At 42.5% G+C, this 20,505-nt stretch overlaps 1 protein-coding gene across 1 annotated transcript in view; it reads right to left on the minus strand.

Moving 5' to 3' along the window:
* tp53bp1 (tumor protein p53 binding protein, 1) overlaps positions 1-20,505 on the minus strand; it is a 102,085-nt gene that overhangs the window by 48,182 nt on the left and 33,398 nt on the right. The window contains exons 12-17 of the mRNA XM_084308193.1: positions 17,944-18,084; positions 11,123-11,945; positions 6,239-6,355; positions 4,540-4,722; positions 3,674-3,740; positions 2,114-2,176 (exon numbers count right to left, since the gene is read on the minus strand). Of these exons, the coding sequence (XP_084164319.1) occupies positions 2,114-2,176; positions 3,674-3,740; positions 4,540-4,722; positions 6,239-6,355; positions 11,123-11,945; positions 17,944-18,084 (1,394 nt within the window). The remainder of the gene's footprint in view (positions 1-2,113; positions 2,177-3,673; positions 3,741-4,539; positions 4,723-6,238; positions 6,356-11,122; positions 11,946-17,943; positions 18,085-20,505) is intronic.

The raw sequence follows: 20,505 nt of genomic DNA on the forward strand, positions 1-20,505 counted from the left end.
ACCGTAAAGCGTTGTGGTTGTTGTGCACTGGTGGAGCAAGCAAATAATCCGTCTCTTATTATATGTGAACTAAAGAGTACAAGGTTTACACAACAGCCCCCACCCGCTTTTTATTGTATTTGTACCTGTACTGTCCGCTGGCAGCTGTTTATCTTTCTCTGTGAGCTTGATTAACTAGCGTTAGCTCACGTTAGCTAGCGTTAGCTCCACGGCTAATTTTAGATTACCCTGAACTAAATCAATGACTAGGTTATAAAGCATTCGAGTAGTTTTCACTGCACATAGAAGTAGCCAAACAGCGGGAGCATTTCGGGAGCATATGACCTGTTTATCTCTCTCTGTGAGCTTGATTAACTAGCGTTAGCTCACGTTAGCTAGCGTTAGTTCCGCGGCTAATTTTAGATTACCCTGAACTAAATCAATGACTAGGTTATAAAGCAGGGGTAGGCAACCCTAGGCATGCGTGCCTGCATAGGCACGCGGGGCATTTGCATAGGCACAGGGGGCAGCATAAAAAAATAAATTATAATTATAATTTCTTTTTTCTTTTTTTTTGCTTTGAAATATTATAGTGAAATATTTTGCACTGTTGTCGCATTTATCTTGTTGAAATCCTCCCACAGGTTCTTTTTACTACCACATATTTAATTGAGACCCTTTATTTGTTTATTATTTCAATTTAGCTGGAAATACATTGCTACATCATTCAGTAACATTTGCAGAGCCTTATAACAAAAACATTATTACGGTCACCATTGTGACCAGTGGGATTAATCAACTAATTGTATTATTTATTTTTCTATTTCATTGAACATTGCACATGTTAAAAGCCATTTTTTTTACTCAAAATGTGAGTATTACCAAGTCAACTTGTGTTCTTAAAACAATGACAATAAACATAGTTTTATTAGGTTGAAATAATGTGGCTGTGTACTTATTTTTCTGTTAACTTATTATGGATTGAAAACTGAAAACCTTAATGCACAGTAACTGAACTCAATATTTTTAAGTTCTGGTAACTTATTATTATTTATTTTTTTACAGTGTAGTCTTGCGATCAATCAAAACTTATTTACACGATATACCTCACATTCACCCTCCATTCACATCCTGGTGTTCTCCATTAGGCCTGTAGGTGGAGCTATGACAGCACACGTACAGTACACACACCAATGGTGTGTGATGTGTCCAAAAATGAATGGGCAAATATGAGTGAAATGGTCGCACTGTATGCGGCTGTTTGTCTGCATTGCACCCCCCCCCCCCCCCCAACTCAGATTTAGGGTTGATACAACTATCATAATAATATTGTTAATAATAACAATAACAATAATGATGTAATAATGTAAAAATTATCATTAAAAAGACCTGATTATGAGAAAAAAAATTACGATGCATGGAATATTGTTGAGGCACACTAGTTACAACTATATTTCAAACAGGCACTCCATGTCAAAAAGGTTGCTGACCCCTGTTATAAAGCATTCGAGTAGTTTTCACTGCACATAGAAGTAGCCAAACAGCTGGAGCATTTCGGGAGCATATGACCAAAACCCAGGCAATTTCGAGCCCTTAAGGAATCAAATAGTCTGCCATGGCTAGGCTACATGCTAACGTTATTGTTTTTGACATACCGTCATATACCGTATACCAGGGTATTATGTCAGCAAGGTATGACGGTGTGAAAAAAATTATACCGCCCAAGCCTACAACACACACACATGGAGATGTGGAGCAGCTCAGCACAAACTCAAGGTAGGGGCAGCCGGTCTGAGACAGTAGGTCTGGGACGGTAGGGGCAGGTCTGGGGGGCATTGGGGGCAGTGTAAATGGTAAATGGCTGCTTTTTTATATAGCGCTTTTATCCAAAGCGCTTTACAATTGGTTCCTCACAATTTACCCGTTCACTCACACACCGACGGCGGAGGCGACCGTGCAAGGTGCCAACCTGCTCATCAGGAGCAGTTAGGGGTTAAGTGTCTTGCTCAAGGACACATCGACACGCTGCCCGGGAGGAGCGGGAATCGAACCGGGAACCTCCGGATTGCCAGACGACTGCTCTACCTCCTCGCCCCATGTGTGTGTGTGTGTGTGTGTGTGTGTGTGTGTGTACCTGGCAGGCGTGGCTGGACTGGGCTGTCTGTGGGCCTGACGGACTCGACTGAAGACTGAGGGGCTGGACACCACAGAAGAAGAAGAAGAAGAAGAAGAAGAAGAAGAAGAAGAAGAAGAAGAAGAAGAAGAAGAAGAAGAAGAAGAAGAAGAAGAAGAAGAAGAAGAAGAAGAAGAAGAAGAAGAAGAAGAAGAAGAAGAAGAAGAAGAAGAAGAAGAAGAAGAAGAAGAAGAAGAAGAAGAAGAAGAAGAAGAAGAAGAAGAAGAAGAAGAAGAAGAAGAAGAAGAAGAAGAAGAAGAAGAAGAAGAAGAAGAAGAAGAAGAAGAAGAAGAAGAAGAAGAAGAAGAAGAAGAAGAAGAAGAAGAAGAAGAAGAAGACGATTAGTCTGACTGCCCTGTCTCACTGCTCTGTTGCTATGACGACAAAACGTCTCCGGGAAGACATATCTACATATCTGTACTCTGTAGTTATTATATCTGTAGACTAGATACTATATATATATATATATATATATATATATATATATATGTACATATCTGTAGATACTATATCTATATCTGTACATATCCCTTACCTACTCTTACTAGTTACTATATCTATATCTGTACATATCTCTTACTAGTTTAAGTTTAAGTGTATTTGGATCCCCATTAGCTGTTACAAATGGCAACAGCTACTCTTCCTGGGGTCCACACAAAACAATAAATACAAACAAACATTAAAAATAAAACCAACAATAAACAGAGGAAACAATATACATAACATAATCAAACATAATTCCTCCCCACACCCACACCCACCCAACCCACCTCATTATACCAAAATATTACAAAATTACTAGTAAAATAATTAAATGTTATATATCAGGCATTGTGCCTGTACCCAAAAGTAACCTCTTTACTTGCTTTTTAAAGCGTTATTTGCTTGTTGCTTGAGTAATTATATATGGCAACCTATTCCACTGTGAGATGGGCGTATACATGGCAGTTATCCTCATTGCATTTCATCTCGGTAGAGGAATACTAGTTACGCTGCTGGCCAGTATGACTTACTACCATAGTGCCTTTATACCTGTATCACTTTACATATTAATACAACTCTGTACTTACATCTGATTAGCACTATTACTCAGTAGTACTCATTTATATATTTTATACCCAGTTTAACCAATTGTAAATTGTATATCACTGTTGCACTTTACTGCTAGATTAGCACTCTGGTTGGATGGCAAACGTATTTTCATTGTACTGTACTTTGCTGTATGATGACAATACATTTTAAATCTAATCCAATCTAATTGAATTGAATGTAATGTCATCTAAATGCAATTAGAAATATTATATAATCCATCTTAATTGAATTCAATCTAATGTAATCTAATCTAAAAAGGTTGTATGTTTCTGTTTGATCAAGTGATGTGATTAAAACATTCACACCACCGTGTCTCAACGGGGGCTACTTTACACTGTAACACCACCATGTCTCAACGGGGGCTACTTTACACTGTAACACCACCATGTCTCAACGGGGCTACTTTACACTGTGACAACAGCAGGTTACCTAGTTAGAGCCTTGGTGACGGTGGTCACCTTGACAACAGAGCCTTCTTCATCTGACAGCGCTGGCTCTGGGAGAAACAAACACACATTACCGACAAGAAAAACAAGGTGCCATGAAGACTGGACTAAAATACAGACTAGTAATGCAGTGATACTAGAGTAGTAGTAACAGTAGTAGTAGTAGCAGTAGTAACGGTAGTAATAGTAGCAGTAGTAGTAGTAGTAGTAGTAGTAGTAGTAGTAACAGAGTAGCAGTAGTAGTAGTAGTAGTAACAGTAGTAGTAGTAGTAGTAGTAGTAGTAGTAGTAGTAGTAGTAGTAGTAGTAGTAGCAGTAGTAACGGTAGTAATAGTAGCAGTAGTAGTAGTAGTAGTAGTAGTAGTAACAGAGTAGCAGTAGTAGTAGTAGTAACAGTAGTAGTAGTAGTAGTAGTAGTAGTAGTAGTAGTAGTAGTAGTAGTAGTAATAGTAGCAGTAACAGTAGTAGCAGTAGTAGTAGTAGTAGTAGTAGTAGTAGTAGTAGTAGTAGTAGTAGTAGTAACAGAGTAGCAGTAGTAGTAGTAATAGTAGCAGTAACAGTAGTAATAGTAGCAGTAGTAGTAGTAGTAACAGAGTAGCAGTAGTAGTAGTAGTAGTAGTAGTAGTAGTAGTAACAGTAGTAGTAGTAGTAGTAGTAGTAGTAGTAGTAGTAGTAGTAGTAGTAGTAGTAGTAGTAGTAGTAGTAACAGTGGTAGTAGTAGTAGTAGTAGTAGTAGTAGTAGTAGTAGTAGTAGTAGTAGTAGTAGTAGTAGTAGTAGTAGTAGTAGTAGTAGCAGTAGTAGTAGTAATAGTAGCAGTAACAGTAGTATCACCTGTTGATAGTAACTTACTCTGTAGGCTGAAGCGTTCCGAGCTTCCCTCCTCTACAGGTGTCACCAGTTTCATCCGAAGACTCAGTTTCCCATCAGGCCTTTCCATGGTGTCCTCCCCGCTGTCCCCTGCTGTGATGTCACTGGTGGCCATGGAGACGTCCCCCACCGCCGCGGACTTCTCTGAGAAGGAGCTGATTTCTGCTTCAAACCACAACATGAGAAAACCAGTTATCACTGCTTCAAACCACAACATGAGAAAGCCAGTTATCACTGCTTCAAACCAGCTGGCTGGAAAACCTGTTGAATAAGGGTGGTGTAATACACATGTTTTGGGTTTTGATATGAATAAAACATTTTAGGTCATGGTTTCATTGTGTTCATCATGTTTGTTTCTTTACCGCCCGTGATTAATCTGGAAACCTTAACGCATTACTTTTACAGAAATTAAACCAGTTAAGGTTCGGTGGGTCTCATACGGTACGTTTTGCACTTTGCGCGCACGTCGCGCTTGTCTACCGGGTGGAAGCAACATTTTCCGAGGACCATCCAACGCACCATTCGAAAGCCTTTCGATCGCCACCACACTCAACCAGCTGTGTGCTTCGGGTCTCGAGTTACATGACGATATATCCGGCGAGCGTCATCCAAAATGACCACTTCCGGTCTAGAATGGTCTAAAACTGACCAATCACCTCTGATGGCGAAAATTATTGATCACCATTGTAGCCAACGAGCATCCGCTCCGAAAGAGACCGCAGCCGAGTGGGTGATAGTTTGGGAAGGTGGTGAAAGGTGACGAAGAAGAACGTTGTTGTCAGAATTCATTCAGAATGAATGGAAGTGGATCGCCATTTTGGATTTTCACGCTGTTTTTTTCCCGGTACACGGTTTACAAAAACCCTTCTCAAGCACTCATCCTTTAATGGATTTTTTTTCTTCAAATTTGGACCTGTACTACATAAGACTTCAGGCTATAGAACCGCATACCGTGTTTTCCAGCTCATACCTCTATGCTGGAACTTAAAAACAGGAATCTGGCAACAAGTCAACAAGAAAGTAAGGAAAATATTTTATTGCAGTGTGTTCAAACCTCTGTTTCTCTAATACATTAGCACTCAAAGTGATCTTTATTGCTTTAGCAACTTCAGAATGTTACCTTTCAAATAAGACCAGACTCATGCATGTGCTATAAGAATAACGTATTTCATTATTCCAACACCACACATGTATTTGTTTTATCACAAAAAAACTAAATATTAGTATTTTAAAACGTTTAAATCATTTAATCATGATTAATCACAGCCTATTATTGTGATTAACTCGATTAAACTTCACAGCACTAATATAATTATATACATTTAATTTAATAATTGTTTCAATAATAGTTAGATTAATATATAGAAGTAGTGGTTAGTTGCAGCCCTACCCAATATTGTGGTTTCCTGCAGGTATCAACATGATACATTTGAAGATGTTTAGGGTATTTTTAAGACCAATTTGAATAGAATTGAATACCTACCTAAGTACCTTCCTAATCCAATAAATTCTTAAGACTTATCGAAATCATATTTAAGACCTTTTTAAGACTTTGTAAGGCCCAAAATACATTTAGAAAAATCAGTCAACAGTTCAGTTATCTTGTTTAACTCCACAGATCCTCCATTAATTATCCTCTGCAGGTCAAACAGTTATCTGCCCGAGTGGCAACAACACCCACCAATAGGAGTGCTGTGTCTGGGCGTCTGCTTCAGTTGACTGACGAGAGGGGGCGTGGCGCTGATGGCGGGACCAATCAGCTGGCTTCCCTTAGGGAGGGTGAAGTGAAATGGGATCTCTGTGTGTCAGAAACAAGCAGGTTAGATAGAGAGCACATACAGGTAAAACTAGCAGAAAGGATGAATGGGTACACTTCCTCCCTGACCCACTACATCTACATTTAGCGGACGCTTTTATCCAAAGCCACTTACAAAACAGCAGGAAGAGCACATCTAGTATACTAGTAGTAGTATAGAGATAGCAAAGTACATAATAGTAAAAAACAGTATGTTTATTTCGTTTTTTTTTTTATTTCAGATATTGATTGTGCGTTTTTAGTCGATGGCAGGAAAATGGGCAGGTTTATAAATAGATCAATACAGTCTGTATTCATTCATGTTGCATTTCTTTTTCAAATGTAGCCAAGAGTAAAGACCCTAACCCTATCAAAACAGCCAAAGTCAAAGTGTATATTTTCAGCACTACGTTTGTTTACCAATGATTTTAAGTGTTAGAGGACAGGAAGCCGCCATGAAATCGTTGTAGTCCTAAGAAAGAGGAGACCCAGGGCTTTCGATGGACATCTACGTTTCATAAAACTACACTACCCAGCTCACACCAGCTGCAGACATAGGTCTTTACTTACAAATATTGACGTGAATTTCGTGATTATATCTCACGGGTCGAACAAACCTCAACATTATTGCCATAAAATACAACGTATATATATTGTTTCTTTACCTTTCTGTGAACGTCTAGGGAAAAAACGTGTCGCAATCCGGTAAAAAATGTCAGAGCTATGGACATTATACAAAAGTAACTACTTACAGTAGATTTCATTCATGGTCTTTGCTGCTCTGTTAAGCAAGTAGAAGCACCTAGCAGTGGTCTTTATCTGAGGGAACATTAGGTAGAAGCACCTAGCAGAGGTCTTTATCTGAGGGAACATTAGGTAGAAGCACCTAGCAGGTCTTTATCTGAGGGAACATTAGGTAGAAGCACCTAGCAGGTCTTTATCTGAGGGAACATTAGGTAGAAGCACCTAGCAGAGGTCTTTATCTGAGGGAACATTAGGTAGAAGCACCTAGCAGAGGTCTTTATCTGAGGGAACATTAGGTGGAAGCACCTAGCAGAGGTCTTTATCTGAGGGAACATTAGGTAGAAGCACCTAGCAGGTCTTTATCTGAGGGAACATTAGGTAGAAGCACCTAGCAGAGGTCTTTATCTGAGGGAACATTAGGTAGAAGCACCTAGCAGGTCTTTATCTGAGGGAACATTAGGTGGAAGCACCTAGCAGAGGTCTTTATCTGAGGGAACATTAGGTAGAAGCACCTAGCAGGTCTTTATCTGAGGGAACATTAGGTAGAAGCACCTAGCAGAGGTCTTTATCTGAGGGAACATTAGGTAGAAGCACCTAGCAGAGGTCTTTATCTGAGGGAACATTAGGTAGAAGCACCTAGCAGAGGTCTTTATCTGAGGGAACATTAGGTAGAAGCACCTAGCAGGTCTTTATCTGAGGGAACATTAGGTAGAAGCACCTAGCAGGTCTTTATCTGAGGGAACATTAGGTAGAAGCACCTAGCAGAGGTCTTTATCTGAGGGAACATTAGGTAGAAGCACCTAGCAGAGGTCTTTATCTGAGGGAACATTAGGTAGAAGCACCTAGCAGAGGTCTTTATCTGAGGGAACATTAGGTAGAAGCACATAGCAGGTCTTTATCTGAGGGAACATTAGGTAGAAGCACCTAGCAGGTCTTTATCTGAGGGAACATTAGGTAGAAGCACCTAGCAGAGGTCTTTATCTGAGGGAACATTAGGTAGAAGCACCTAGCAGAGGTCTTTATCTGAGGGAACATTAGGTAGAAGCACCTAGCAGAGGTCTTTATCTGAGGGAACATTAGGTAGAAGCACCTAGCAGAGGTCTTTATCTGAGGGAACATTATAGAAGCACCTAGCAGAGGTCTTTATCTGAGGGAACATTAGGTAGAAGCACCTAGCAGGTCTTTATCTGAGGGAACATTAGGTAGAAGCACCTAGCAGGTCTTTATCTGAGGGAACATTAGGTAGAAGCACCTAGCAGGTCTTTATCTGAGGGAACATTAGGTAGAAGCACCTAGCAGTGGTCTTTATCTGAGGGAACATTAGGTAGAAGCACCTAGCAGGTCTTTATCTGAGGGAACATTAGGTAGAAGCACCTAGCAGAGGTCTTTATCTGAGGGAACATTAGGTAGAAGCACCTAGCAGGTCTTTATCTGAGGGAACATTAGGTAGAAGCACCTAGCAGGTCTTTATCTGAGGGAACATTAGGTAGAAGCACCTAGCAGAGGTCTTTATCTGAGGGAACATTAGGTAGAAGCACCTAGCAGAGGTCTTTATCTGAGGGAACATTAGGTAGAAGCACCTAGCAGAGGTCTTTATCTGAGGGAACATTAGGTAGAAGCACCTAGCAGGTCTTTATCTGAGGGAACATTAGGTAGAAGCACCTAGCAGAGGTCTTTATCTGAGGGAACATTAGGTAGAAGCACCTAGCAGGTCTTTATCTGAGGGAACATTAGGTAGAAGCACCTAGCAGAGGTCTTTATCTGAGGGAACATTAGGTAGAAGCACCTAGCAGGTCTTTATCTGAGGGAACATTAGGTAGAAGCACCTAGCAGGTCTTTATCTGAGGGAACATTAGGTAGAAGCACCTAGCAGAGGTCTTTATCTGAGGGAACATTAGGTAGAAGCACCTAGCAGAGGTCTTTATCTGAGGGAACATTAGGTAGAAGCACCTAGCAGGTCTTTATCTGAGGGAACATTAGGTAGAAGCACCTAGCAGAGGTCTTTATCTGAGGGAACATTAGGTAGAAGCACCTAGCAGGTCTTTATCTGAGGGAACATTAGGTAGAAGCACCTAGCAGAGGTCTTTATCTGAGGGAACATTAGGTAGAAGCACCTAGCAGAGGTCTTTATCTGAGGGAACATTAGGTAGAAGCACCTAGCAGAGGTCTTTATCTGAGGGAACATTAGGTAGAAGCACCTAGCAGGTCTTTATCTGAGGGAACATTAGGTAGAAGCACCTAGCAGAGGTCTTTATCTGAGGGAACATTAGGTAGAAGCACCCAGCAGAGGTCTTTATCTGAGGGAACATTAGGTAGAAGCACCTAGCAGAGGTCTTTATCTGAGGGAACATTAGGTAGAAGCACCTAGCAGAGGTCTTTATCTGAGGGAACATTAGGTAGAAGCACCTAGCAGAGGTCTTTATCTGAGGGAACATTAGGTAGAAGCACCTAGCAGAGGTCTTTATCTGAGGGAACATTAGGTAGAAGCACCTAGCAGAGGTCTTTATCTGAGGGAACATTAGGTAGAAGCACCTAGCAGAGGTCTTTATCTGAGGGAACATTAGGTAGAAGCACCTAGCAGGTCTTTATCTGAGGGAACATTAGGTAGAAGCACCCAGCAGAGGTCTTTATCTGAGGGAACATTAGGTAGAAGCACCTAGCAGAGGTCTTTATCTGAGGGAACATTAGGTAGAAGCACCTAGCAGAGGTCTTTATCTGAGGGAACATTAGGTAGAAGCACCTAGCAGGTCTTTATCTGAGGGAACATTAGGTGGACGCACCTAGCAAGTCTTTATCTGAGGGAACATTAGGTAGAAGCACCTAGCAGGTCTTTATCTGAGGGAACATTAGGTGGACGCACCTAGCAAGTCTTTATCTGAGGGAACATTAGGTGGACGCACCTAGCAAGTCTTTATCTGAGGGAACATTAGGTAGAAGCACCTAGCAGAGGTCTTTATCTGAGGGAACATTAGGTGGACGCACCTAGCAAGTCTTTATCTGAGGGAACATTAGGTGGACGCACCTAGCAAGTCTTTATCTGAGGGAACATTAGGTAGAAGCACCTAGCAGATGTCTTTATCTGAGGGAAGTAGGGAACATTAGGTGGACGCACCTAGCAAGTCTTTATCTGAGGGAACATTAGGTAGAAGCACCTAGCAGGTCTTTATCTGAGGGAACATTAGATAGAAGCACCTAGCAGAGGTCTTTATCTGAGGGAACATTGGGTAGAAGCACCTAGCAGAGGTCTTTATCTGAGGGAACATTAGGTAGAAGCACCTAGCAGGTCTTTATCTGAGGGAACATTAGGTAGAAGCACCTAGCAGAGGTCTTTATCTGAGGGAACATTAGGTAGAAGCACCTAGCAGAGGTCTTTATCTGAGGGAACATTAGGTGGACGCACCTAGCAAGTCTTTATCTGAGGGAACATTAGGTAGAAGCACCTAGCAGGTCTTTATCTGAGGGAACATTAGATAGAAGCACCTAGCAGAGGTCTTTATCTGAGGGAACATTAGGTAGAAGCACCTAGCAGAGGTCTTTATCTGATGGAACATTAGGTAGAAGCACCTAGCAGGTCTTTATCTGAGGGAACATTAGGTAGAAGCACCTAGCAGAGGTCTTTATCTGAGGGAACATTAGGTAGAAGCACCTAGTAGAGGTCTTTATCTGAGGGAACATTAGGTAGAAGCACCTAGCAGGTCTTTATCTGGGGGAACATTAGGTAGAAGCACCTAGCAGAGGTCTTTATCTGAGGGAACATTAGGTAGAAGCACCTAGCAGAGGTCTTTATCTGAGGGAACATTAGGTAGAAGCACCTAGCAGGTCTTTATCTGAGGGAACATTAGGTAGAAGCACCTAGCAGAGGTCTTTATCTGAGGGAACATTAGGTAGAAGCACCTAGTAGAGGTCTTTATCTGAGGGAACATTAGGTAGAAGCACCTAGCAGTGGTCTTTATCTGAGGGAAGGCACCTAGCAGAGGTCTTTATCTGAGGGAACAGTAGGTGGAACACAGTGAAACAACATCTTACCTCCAGAACTGTCACTCATGCTCTTGTCTTTGATGCCCTCTGCTTCAGGCCCGCCCCTGTCACTCTGAGACAGCCTATCAGGGGCCTTCTGAGACTGGGACCCGTGGCCATTGGTGGAGACAGGCACCTTACTGTCAACCGACTGAGGGCTGTTCCTCTTGGACTGAGACCACGCCCCCTTATCAAGGAGCTGCGAGCCTCTCTGAGTCTCCTCCAGGACGAGGACGTCACTGCCCTCCTCCTCCTCCTCCTGGGAGAGCTCCAGCCCCAGGACACAGCTCTCTAGCCCCATCGTGCTCTCCTCTCCCTCCTCTCCCTCCTCTCCCTGGTCCAGCATCAGGTCCGGGTCGGAACGCTTCCGCAACGCGGCCGGATCGCTAGCCACGCCCCTCGTCGCAGACCCCCCCACCCTCGACTTCGGAGAAACCCCGGACGGCGACGGGGAGGTCTGACTGCAGGGGGCGCTGTGGGAAGGCGTGTCAGACTTTGAGGGTTGAGAGCAGGACACTTTGGGCTCGGAGGCACCGTGTCTTGAATGCATTAAGTTCTGGACATGTTTGGGCTGCACCGTCCGGTTCTGCGGCGAGCCACGGCCCTCGGTCCCAGCGGGCAGGGCGGGGTTAGGAGGGGGCTGGGAGCAGGCGGTGTGGCCCTCGGTCCCAGTGGCGGCAGGCAGGGCGGGGTTAGGAAGGGGCTGGGAGCAGGCGGTGTGGCCCTCGGTCCCAGTGGCGGCAGGCAGGGCGGGGTTAGGAGGGGGCTGGGAGCAGGCGGTCTGCTGAGGGGAGGTCATGGGGTCACCGGTGCCCAGAGGTTCCGCCAGCCCCTGCAGCAGAACACATATTTGAACATGAATCATAGTTTGGTTTTATGGTAAACGGTGGATTTCTCGCGCTTTGCAATTTTGTTCCTCACATTTGACCCGTTCACTCACACATTCACACACAGACGGCGGAGGCGACCTGCTCATCGGGTAAGCATCGGACGGCCCGACGGCGATCAACCTATACATTGTTGGAAATTTGAATTTGACGATTTTTTTTTTTTTTTTTTATCTTTTTCCCCCTCCTTTTTCCTCCGATTTTCTCCCATCCCAATGTTAGTCGTTATGCCAATTCCCAATCCCCTTCCTGGTCGCTGCGCACTTACCCCCCACAGTCGGTCTGGGAGAGTGGAGGCTATCACGTGCTTCCTCCGACACACGTCTAGCCAATCAACCGCTTCTTTTCACCTGGCAGCGCGGACTCTCACTGAGAGGGCGTAGTGTGTGGAAGGATCACACTATCCCACTTAGATCCTATCCGCGCTGAGCAGGCGCCCCGACCGAACTGTAGGAGTCGCTGTTTACAATGACCCGGACCCACCCCGCCAGCTTCTCCCACCCTCTAATACTGCCAATTGTATTAGTGTGAACGGCCAGCCAAGCTGGTGACAACGCCGGAGCTGGATTCGAACAGGCGAGAATTTGACGCTGTTCGATCGTCACCCCACTCAACCTATTGCGTGCTTCCAGTCTCGAGGACCGAGGTACAAGACGAAACATCCGACGGGCGTCATTTGACGAGCCGTTCGGACAAGTGACCACGTCCGGTTTGGCCGGGTCCTGAACGGACCAGTCACCTCTGAGGGCGAAAAATTATTGACCGACCTTTGTAGCCAATGAAATTCAGCTCCCACACGGATTGCAACGGAAAGACAAAGAAGAAGACAGGGTGTTTCTTTCATGGTGTGGGAACTTTTACACAGTTCCTGTGAGTCTATGGAACACCTCTGAAGGTTCTATATTTCTAATCAGGTACTGAAAAGCAGCAGTGTTCTACCTCAGGATCTTGGGACATTTTAAGGATGGGCTCCTACCACTGTGCGGCCTGGGGCCAAATGCCACACCAACTGCCACATTATTAGGTGGTTGAGGAATCTTGGACATTGAGAGTCGGAGACGTGGAGCCTGTAGATATGAATCCACATAGCTGGGGGACGGTACTGGACACTGAGGAAGGCCATTTATAAAATAGTTCCCCTTTAACGATTAACAATTAAGCAATAACAATAATTGTTTCTATGGTAATTATGTGTGCGGAAAGGTCAATTGTGTTGTAATTAGGGAAGGGAGGGGATTGAAGGGTGTCTTTTTTTATTTTTGTCATGTGCTGTTGTTTGTATGTATGTATGTTTGTGTAAAAGAAAAAATTTACAATAAAAACATTGTTTAAAAAAAAAAAAAGAAGACAGGGAATTCCTCTGTTTTGACTCGAGCCTCGGAATCAATGGAAGCGGACATCCCTTTTGGATAATCATGCCGAAATAACGCCGGTACACACGTTACAAAAACCTTTGTAAAACATCCATTTCCCGTGGGATTGTTATAAACTTCGGCACTGTACTAGATAAGACTTCAGGCTATGGAACTGTTGTGTTTTCCAGCTCCTACCTCTCAGCTGGGACAAGAAAACAGGCATCTGGCAAAGAGTAAACAGAAATGTGAGTATGCAAAACTTTCACTTCTGTGTGTTCAAACCTCTGTTACTCTATTTCATTAGCACTCAAAGTGATTTATCTTTGTTGTGGAATAAGGTGCAGAATGTTTCCTTTCAAAAGAGACCAGACTCATGCATGTGCTATAAGTATAACGTATAATAAATAGCTAATTACTTTGGGTATGCAATCGTCAGGCGTGTCATGCAAAACTCGCCCCATTTTTATATAATACTGTATATTTCAGTTAGTTAGATAGTAATTATATTGACCTATTTGTTTACACTGCTTGTGTTGTTTTTACTACCTGTACCCCCCATCCCCCATGCTGCTATGATGCCTGACTTTCCCCAAGGGGATCAATAAAGGAATATCTTATCTTATCTTATCTTATTTTTGCCCGATGCATATGTGGTTAAGTGTCTTGCTCAAGAAAGTTTCGACACGGAGCAGGAATCGAACCAGGAAACGCCGGATTACCAGACGACTGCTCTACCTCCCCGAGCCAGAGATATCTGAGAAAGAAGGTCTAGATCCTCAGTGAAGGCCTGACACAGTCAGTCTCATTTGGAAGTTTGTGTCATCTGCATACATCAAGATGTTTGTCTCCATTCTTTACGTTTATAAATTTATTTTTGCAGAATTTCAGTAAGTGATTTCAATTTGTATCGTCTTTATAATAAAAAGAAATGGAAAGAAAACAGATTTAACACGGGCAACAAAAAACAAAAAGAGAAAGTCAAACAAACAGAAAGGTTTTAGTTCCTGTTGTTCCACTGGTCGTCTCTCATAGCCAGACCTCTCTTCACACCGTGTTAGCACTGTGCCAGCAAACTAGAGGAGTGGGAACAACCATATAACTATATGAGGGAACAACCATATAACTATATGAGGGAACAACCATAGAACTATATGAGGGAACAACCATAGAACTATATGAGGGAACAACCATAGAACTATATGAGGGAACAACCATAGAACTATGTGAGGGAACAACCATAGAACTATATGAGGGAACAACCATAGAATACAACGACGGCCTAGTGGCAGGCAACATGAATGACCACAAGGTGGCGCGATACAACGTAAGGAGGACAGTGTCAGAGGCCAAACGGCGCTACAGGGATAAAATTTAACTCCAGTTTGAACAAGCTGACTCTAGAGCTATGTGGCAGGGGCTCAAAACGATGACAGACTACAAAGGCGCCTCCCTCAAACTGAACAGTGACATCTCCTTAGCAAATGACCTCAATACCTTCTATGCGAGGTTTGATGCTGGTAATAACAACACCAGCTCACAAGCCACGGCAATGGGGGGGGGGGGGGTCGGCTGCTGATGGAGGCGCAGTGTTCAGGGTAACAGAGCATGAGGTGAGGCGGACCTTTAAAAAAGTGAATATCAGGAAGGCAGCAGGTCCGGACGGCATCCCCGGCCGCGTCCTAAAAGTCTGTGCCGACCAACTGGCCCCAGTATTCACTGACATATTTAACCTGTCCTTAGAACAGGCTGTCATCCCCACCTGCCTGAAGAAGTCCACTATTATCCCTGTACCCAAAAAAATCCAAGCCTGCTTGCCTCAACGACTACCGCCCTGTAGCTCTCACCTCCATAGCCATGAAGTGCTTTGAGAAGCTAGTAAAGGGCTACATCTGCTCCTCCCTCCCCATCAACATGGACCCCCTGCAATTTGCATACCGCCCCAACAGGTCCACGGAGGACGCCATAGCCCATGTGCTGCACACAGCAGCATCACACCTGGACAAGAGGCAGGGGAACTATGTGAGAATGCTATTCATCGACTACAGCTCGGCATTCAATACCATAGTCCCCTCCATACTCATAGCCAAGCTCAGGGACCTGGGCTTGAACTATGACCTCTGCCAGTGGGTCTTGGACTTCCTGACTGGTAGACCCCAGGTGGTGAGAGCAGGCAACTGCACCTCCTCATCCATCACCCTCAACATAGGGGCCCCCCAGGGCTGTGTTCTGAGTCCCCTCCTCTACTCCCTGTACACACATGACTGTGTGGCTCAGCGGAGTAGCAATACAATCATCAAATTTGCTGACGACACAGTGGTGGTGGGCCTGATCTCTGCCAACGACGAGAGGGCCTACCTGGAAGAGGTCAAGGTCCTGGCGGGATGGTGCCAGGAAAACAGCCTCTCCCTGAACGTCAGCAAAACAAAGGAGATGATTGTGGACTTCAGGAGGTCGGGGGTCAAGGACTACAGCCCCCTCAGCATCGACGGGGCACCGGTTGAGAGAGTCAACAGCTTTAAGTACCTCGGAGCCTACATATCCGAGGACTTGACATGGACCACACACATTGACAGTGTTGTGAAGAAGGCACGACAACGCCTCTACTTCCTCAGGCGCCTAAGGAAGTTCCAAGTCAGTCAGAAGATCCTTAAGAACTTCTACTCATGTACAATAGAGAGCATCTTGACCGGCAACATCACCTCCTGGTTTGGGAATAGCACTGCACAAGACCGAAGCGGACTACAAAGAGTGACACGTTCAGCCGAACGCACAATTGGAGGGGGGCTCCCCACCCTCCAGAACATTTACAACAAGCGTTGCAAGGGCAAGGCTAAGAGAATCATTAAAGACTCCAGTCACCCGAACAACTGCCTCTTTGAACTGCTGCGGTCAGGCAAGCGATACCGGAGTCTCAAGGCGAGCACAGAAAGACTCAGAAGAAGCTTCTATCCCCAGGCCATCAGGCTGCTAAACGAACAATGAACACTACACAACAACAACCACCAAACGCACATAGCACACACATCCACACGCACACACTCACTTTAAACAAACACACTGTAGCACCCACTCCACACACTTTATAGCACACACCCACTTTAAACAAACACACTGTAGCACCCACTCCCCACACTTTATATTTATTGATGAAGGATTGCACTACAACTCGTACACCTTACTGTAAATTGTACCTAAATTGTACCTCATCCCATTTCTGCTTTGCACTATATAGTACTGTACATTAGTACACTGCATAGTATTGTATATTATATGGTAACTCAGAACATTGTACATATGTCTATACCGAACACTGACCTCATTTTCTTCTTCTAAATTACATGCTATACTATGTTATTTGATACTATCTTGTCTAGCACAGTCTCTGGAGCGTAACAGTAAGAAGCATTTTGTATGAAAGTATTCTGTACTTCTGTATGACAACTATTAAAGAAACTTGAAACTTGAAACTAGAACTATGTGAGGGAACAAGTTCAACCATAGAACTATATGAGGGAACAACCATATAACTATATGAGGGAACAACCATAGAACTATATGAGGGAACAACCATAGAACTATATGGGGGAACAACCATAGAACTATATGAGGGAACAACCATAGAACTATATGAGGGAACAACCATAGAACTATGTGAGGGAACAACCATAGAACTATATGAGGGAACAACCATAGAACTGAGGGAATAAACATAGAACTATATGAGGGAACAACCATAGAACTATGTGAGGGAACAACCATATAACTATATGAGGGAACAACCATAGAACTGAGGGAATAAACATAGAACTATATGAGGGAACAACCATAGAACTGAGGGAACAACCATAGAACTATATGAGGGAACAACCATAGAACTATATGGGGGAACAACCATAGAACTGAGGGAATAAACATAGAACTATATGGGGGAACCATAGAACTATATGAGGGAACAACCATAGAACTGAGGGAATAACCATAGAACTATATGAGGGAACAACCATAGAACTGAGGGAACAACCATAGAACTATATGAGGGAACAACCATAGAACTGAGGAAATAAACATAGAACTATATGAGGGAACACCCATAGAACTATATGAGGGAACAACCATAGAACTATATGAGGGAACAACCATAGAACTGAGGGAATAAACATAGAACTATATGGGGGAACCATAGAACTATATGAGGGAACAACCATAGAACTGAGGGAACAACCATATAACTATATGAGGGAACAACCATAGAACTGAGGGAACAACCATAGAACTATATGAGGGAACAACCATAGAACTGAGGGAATAAACATAGAACTATATGAGGGAACAACCATAGAACTGAGGGAATAAACATAGAACTATATGAGGGAACAACCATAGAACTGAGGGAACAACCATAGAACTATATGAGGGAACAACCATAGAACTGAGGGAATAAACATAGAACTATATGAGGGAACCATAGAACTGAGGGAATAAACATAGAACTATATGAGGGAACAACCATAGAACTGAGGGAATAAACATAGAACTATATGAGGGAACACCCCCCACAGTTTGGGGACCAGTTGGTTAGAGGTGGTACCTCGATCTGTGTGTCCTGGCTGTCCTCCGGGCCCCGTAGAGACAGACTACAGCTCTGCCCTGGAGGGACGGGTCTCGACCCAGAGGCTGAGGCCAGAGGGTCATGAGGTCCATCCTGGCTCTGGGTGGGAATGAACACATCCTGGGGCAGGGGAGGAAGACACCAGACACCAGGAGAGGTGGTTAGATAATGAGACAAATACATAAAAAATATATAATAATAATACATTTGAAATTAGAGAATAGACACAAAAAACTAAGAGCAGATAGTTAACTGAATTGCAGACATTTAAATTAGAACTACTACTTAGCCAACTAAGTCCATTAGTTAAAAACATTCTTATATAAGACCCAATAACTCTATAAGACCCTGTAACAAATGATGAGTCATCAGATATAACCAGTTCATTAATCAATGACCTTCTCCCCCTTTAAAGTAAATTAATTTAATTTAATTAAATCCCTGGATCAAAACGCAATTTAAGCAAATAAATTAGCAAATGTAGAGATTAAACAGGCTATTGATAGCTTTCCTTCAAAGAAGGCACCCAGAATGCATGATCTTCCAATTGGATTCAATGTTTTGGCCAAGCCTAAATACATATAGTACTTTGTGAAAGTAATAAACCACACCTATAATAATAATAACAATAATAATACACTCCCACAAACAATGTACAAAGACTCTCATTGATACTTAAACCATAACAATAGAAACATTAGAATAGCACAAATCATCCAGAGATTATAAATTCTAACCAAACTAGGGATTTATCCAAAATATAAACTTAAAAAACGAATACCAGAACATGCTTATTGTTAATACGATATGCTTAGAAACGTGGTAAAAAAGGATTTTAATTTAATGGCCATCAATGCCAAAAACCCATTTGATCTGAAGTCAAATAGAATACTCTCAAAATCGTTCTCACTAAGTAGGGGCACCACACACGGTTGCCTTTTTTTTTTTTTTTTTTTTTCTTTTTTTATAACTTTCTTTTTATTGTTTTTCACAACAAGCAAACAATCACAAACAACAAGACATAACAAAAACACAATCCCGGGCTGCATTATTAGTGTCACTTTACAAAAATATACTTTTCACATGCTGAGTTCTCAATTCTCTTACTTTCCCTATAGGTATGGCGAATATTCTTTACAACTATACATCAATACATCATCCACTGGTTGTCGTCATTACCATATAAAAGTCCCACTTTTCCCAGTACTTCAAACCTTTCTCTTCCTGTAATCTGAGAGTAAAAGTAAGTATTTCCATTGTGTATATTTCGCCTATAATGGCCAACCATTTTTCTTTTGTTGGAGGTTCTTGTTGATACCAGAGACGCGTGATCGCTTTCTTACTTGCTGCTAAAAATATTTTCATCAAATATCTGTCTCCTCCTACCAATTCCTCAGGTAAGTTACCCAGGTATAAATAGGAGAAGGTCTCCGGTATCTTAAAATTCAATATAACCTGCATGGTGGAGTGAACATCTTGCCAATAACGTTGAATTCCTGGACAATTCCAAAAGATATGAGAGTGGTTTGCCTCCCTCTGGCCGCACTGTCTCCAACATGGTTGCTCTATGCCTACTTGTCAGGATTTGATTTTGGGAGTTATGAAGAATCTAGTCAAGTTTTTCCAGCAGAATTATCTCCATGTTTTTGAATTAGTCGAGCTACATTGAGTTCTGCACATGTTCTCCCATTCGTCTTCGGTTATTTCAATGTTTGATTCCTTTTCCCAATTTGTCTTAATGTAACTTGTGGAGTCAGTTCTGGCCTGAACAAAGCTATTATACAATTTTGACACAGTTTTACTCATCTTGTCCCTGTATGCCTGAATGAATATCTGAATAACACTGTCTATTGGGGTATTGGGCTCAGACACCTTTACCTCTTTTAGAAAGTACTGGCGTAGTTGTAGGTATCTGAAGAAGTCGTGTTTATCCAAACCGTATGTATCTTTCAAGGTTTGAAAGCTCACAAGTTCTCCATTCTCTACCATTGTGCTGACACACGGTTGCCTTCTATTGCCAACTTTTTTCGCACTAGCAATAGAAACGAGGGATGTTCGATATTGGCTTTTTTTACCGACATCCGATATACCGATATTGTCCAACTCTTAATTTCCAATATCAACCGATACCGATATATGCGGGGTTTCCCGCCCCAAAAACACAACATTATGCATACTTTTCACAATAAATAAAATAAGAATGTGTTCTTACTTGCTTGCCTGGGTAAATAAAGATTAAATAAATGTAAAAAAATATATATATATATAATATATATATTTTTTAAACCGATACCGATAATTTCCGATATTACATTTTAATAATAATCGGTAGACCGATAATATTGGACATCCCTAATAGAAACTCTTGCTCAGAAAATCAGACAAACCGAAAAGGTAAGTGGCATCATTATTGGTAGAAATCACTATACACTTAGTGACAATCTTGTGCTTTACTTAGGTAACATTAATAAACACTTAAATAATAAAATTCTATCCCGAAAACTTAAATAGTGCCAATCAATAACATCAACATTCCAGAAA

The sequence above is a fragment of the Notolepis coatsorum genome (assembly GCF_963971535.1).
Source record: "Notolepis coatsorum genome assembly, chromosome: 2".
NCBI classification, from domain to species: domain Eukaryota; kingdom Metazoa; phylum Chordata; class Actinopteri; order Aulopiformes; family Paralepididae; genus Notolepis; species Notolepis coatsorum.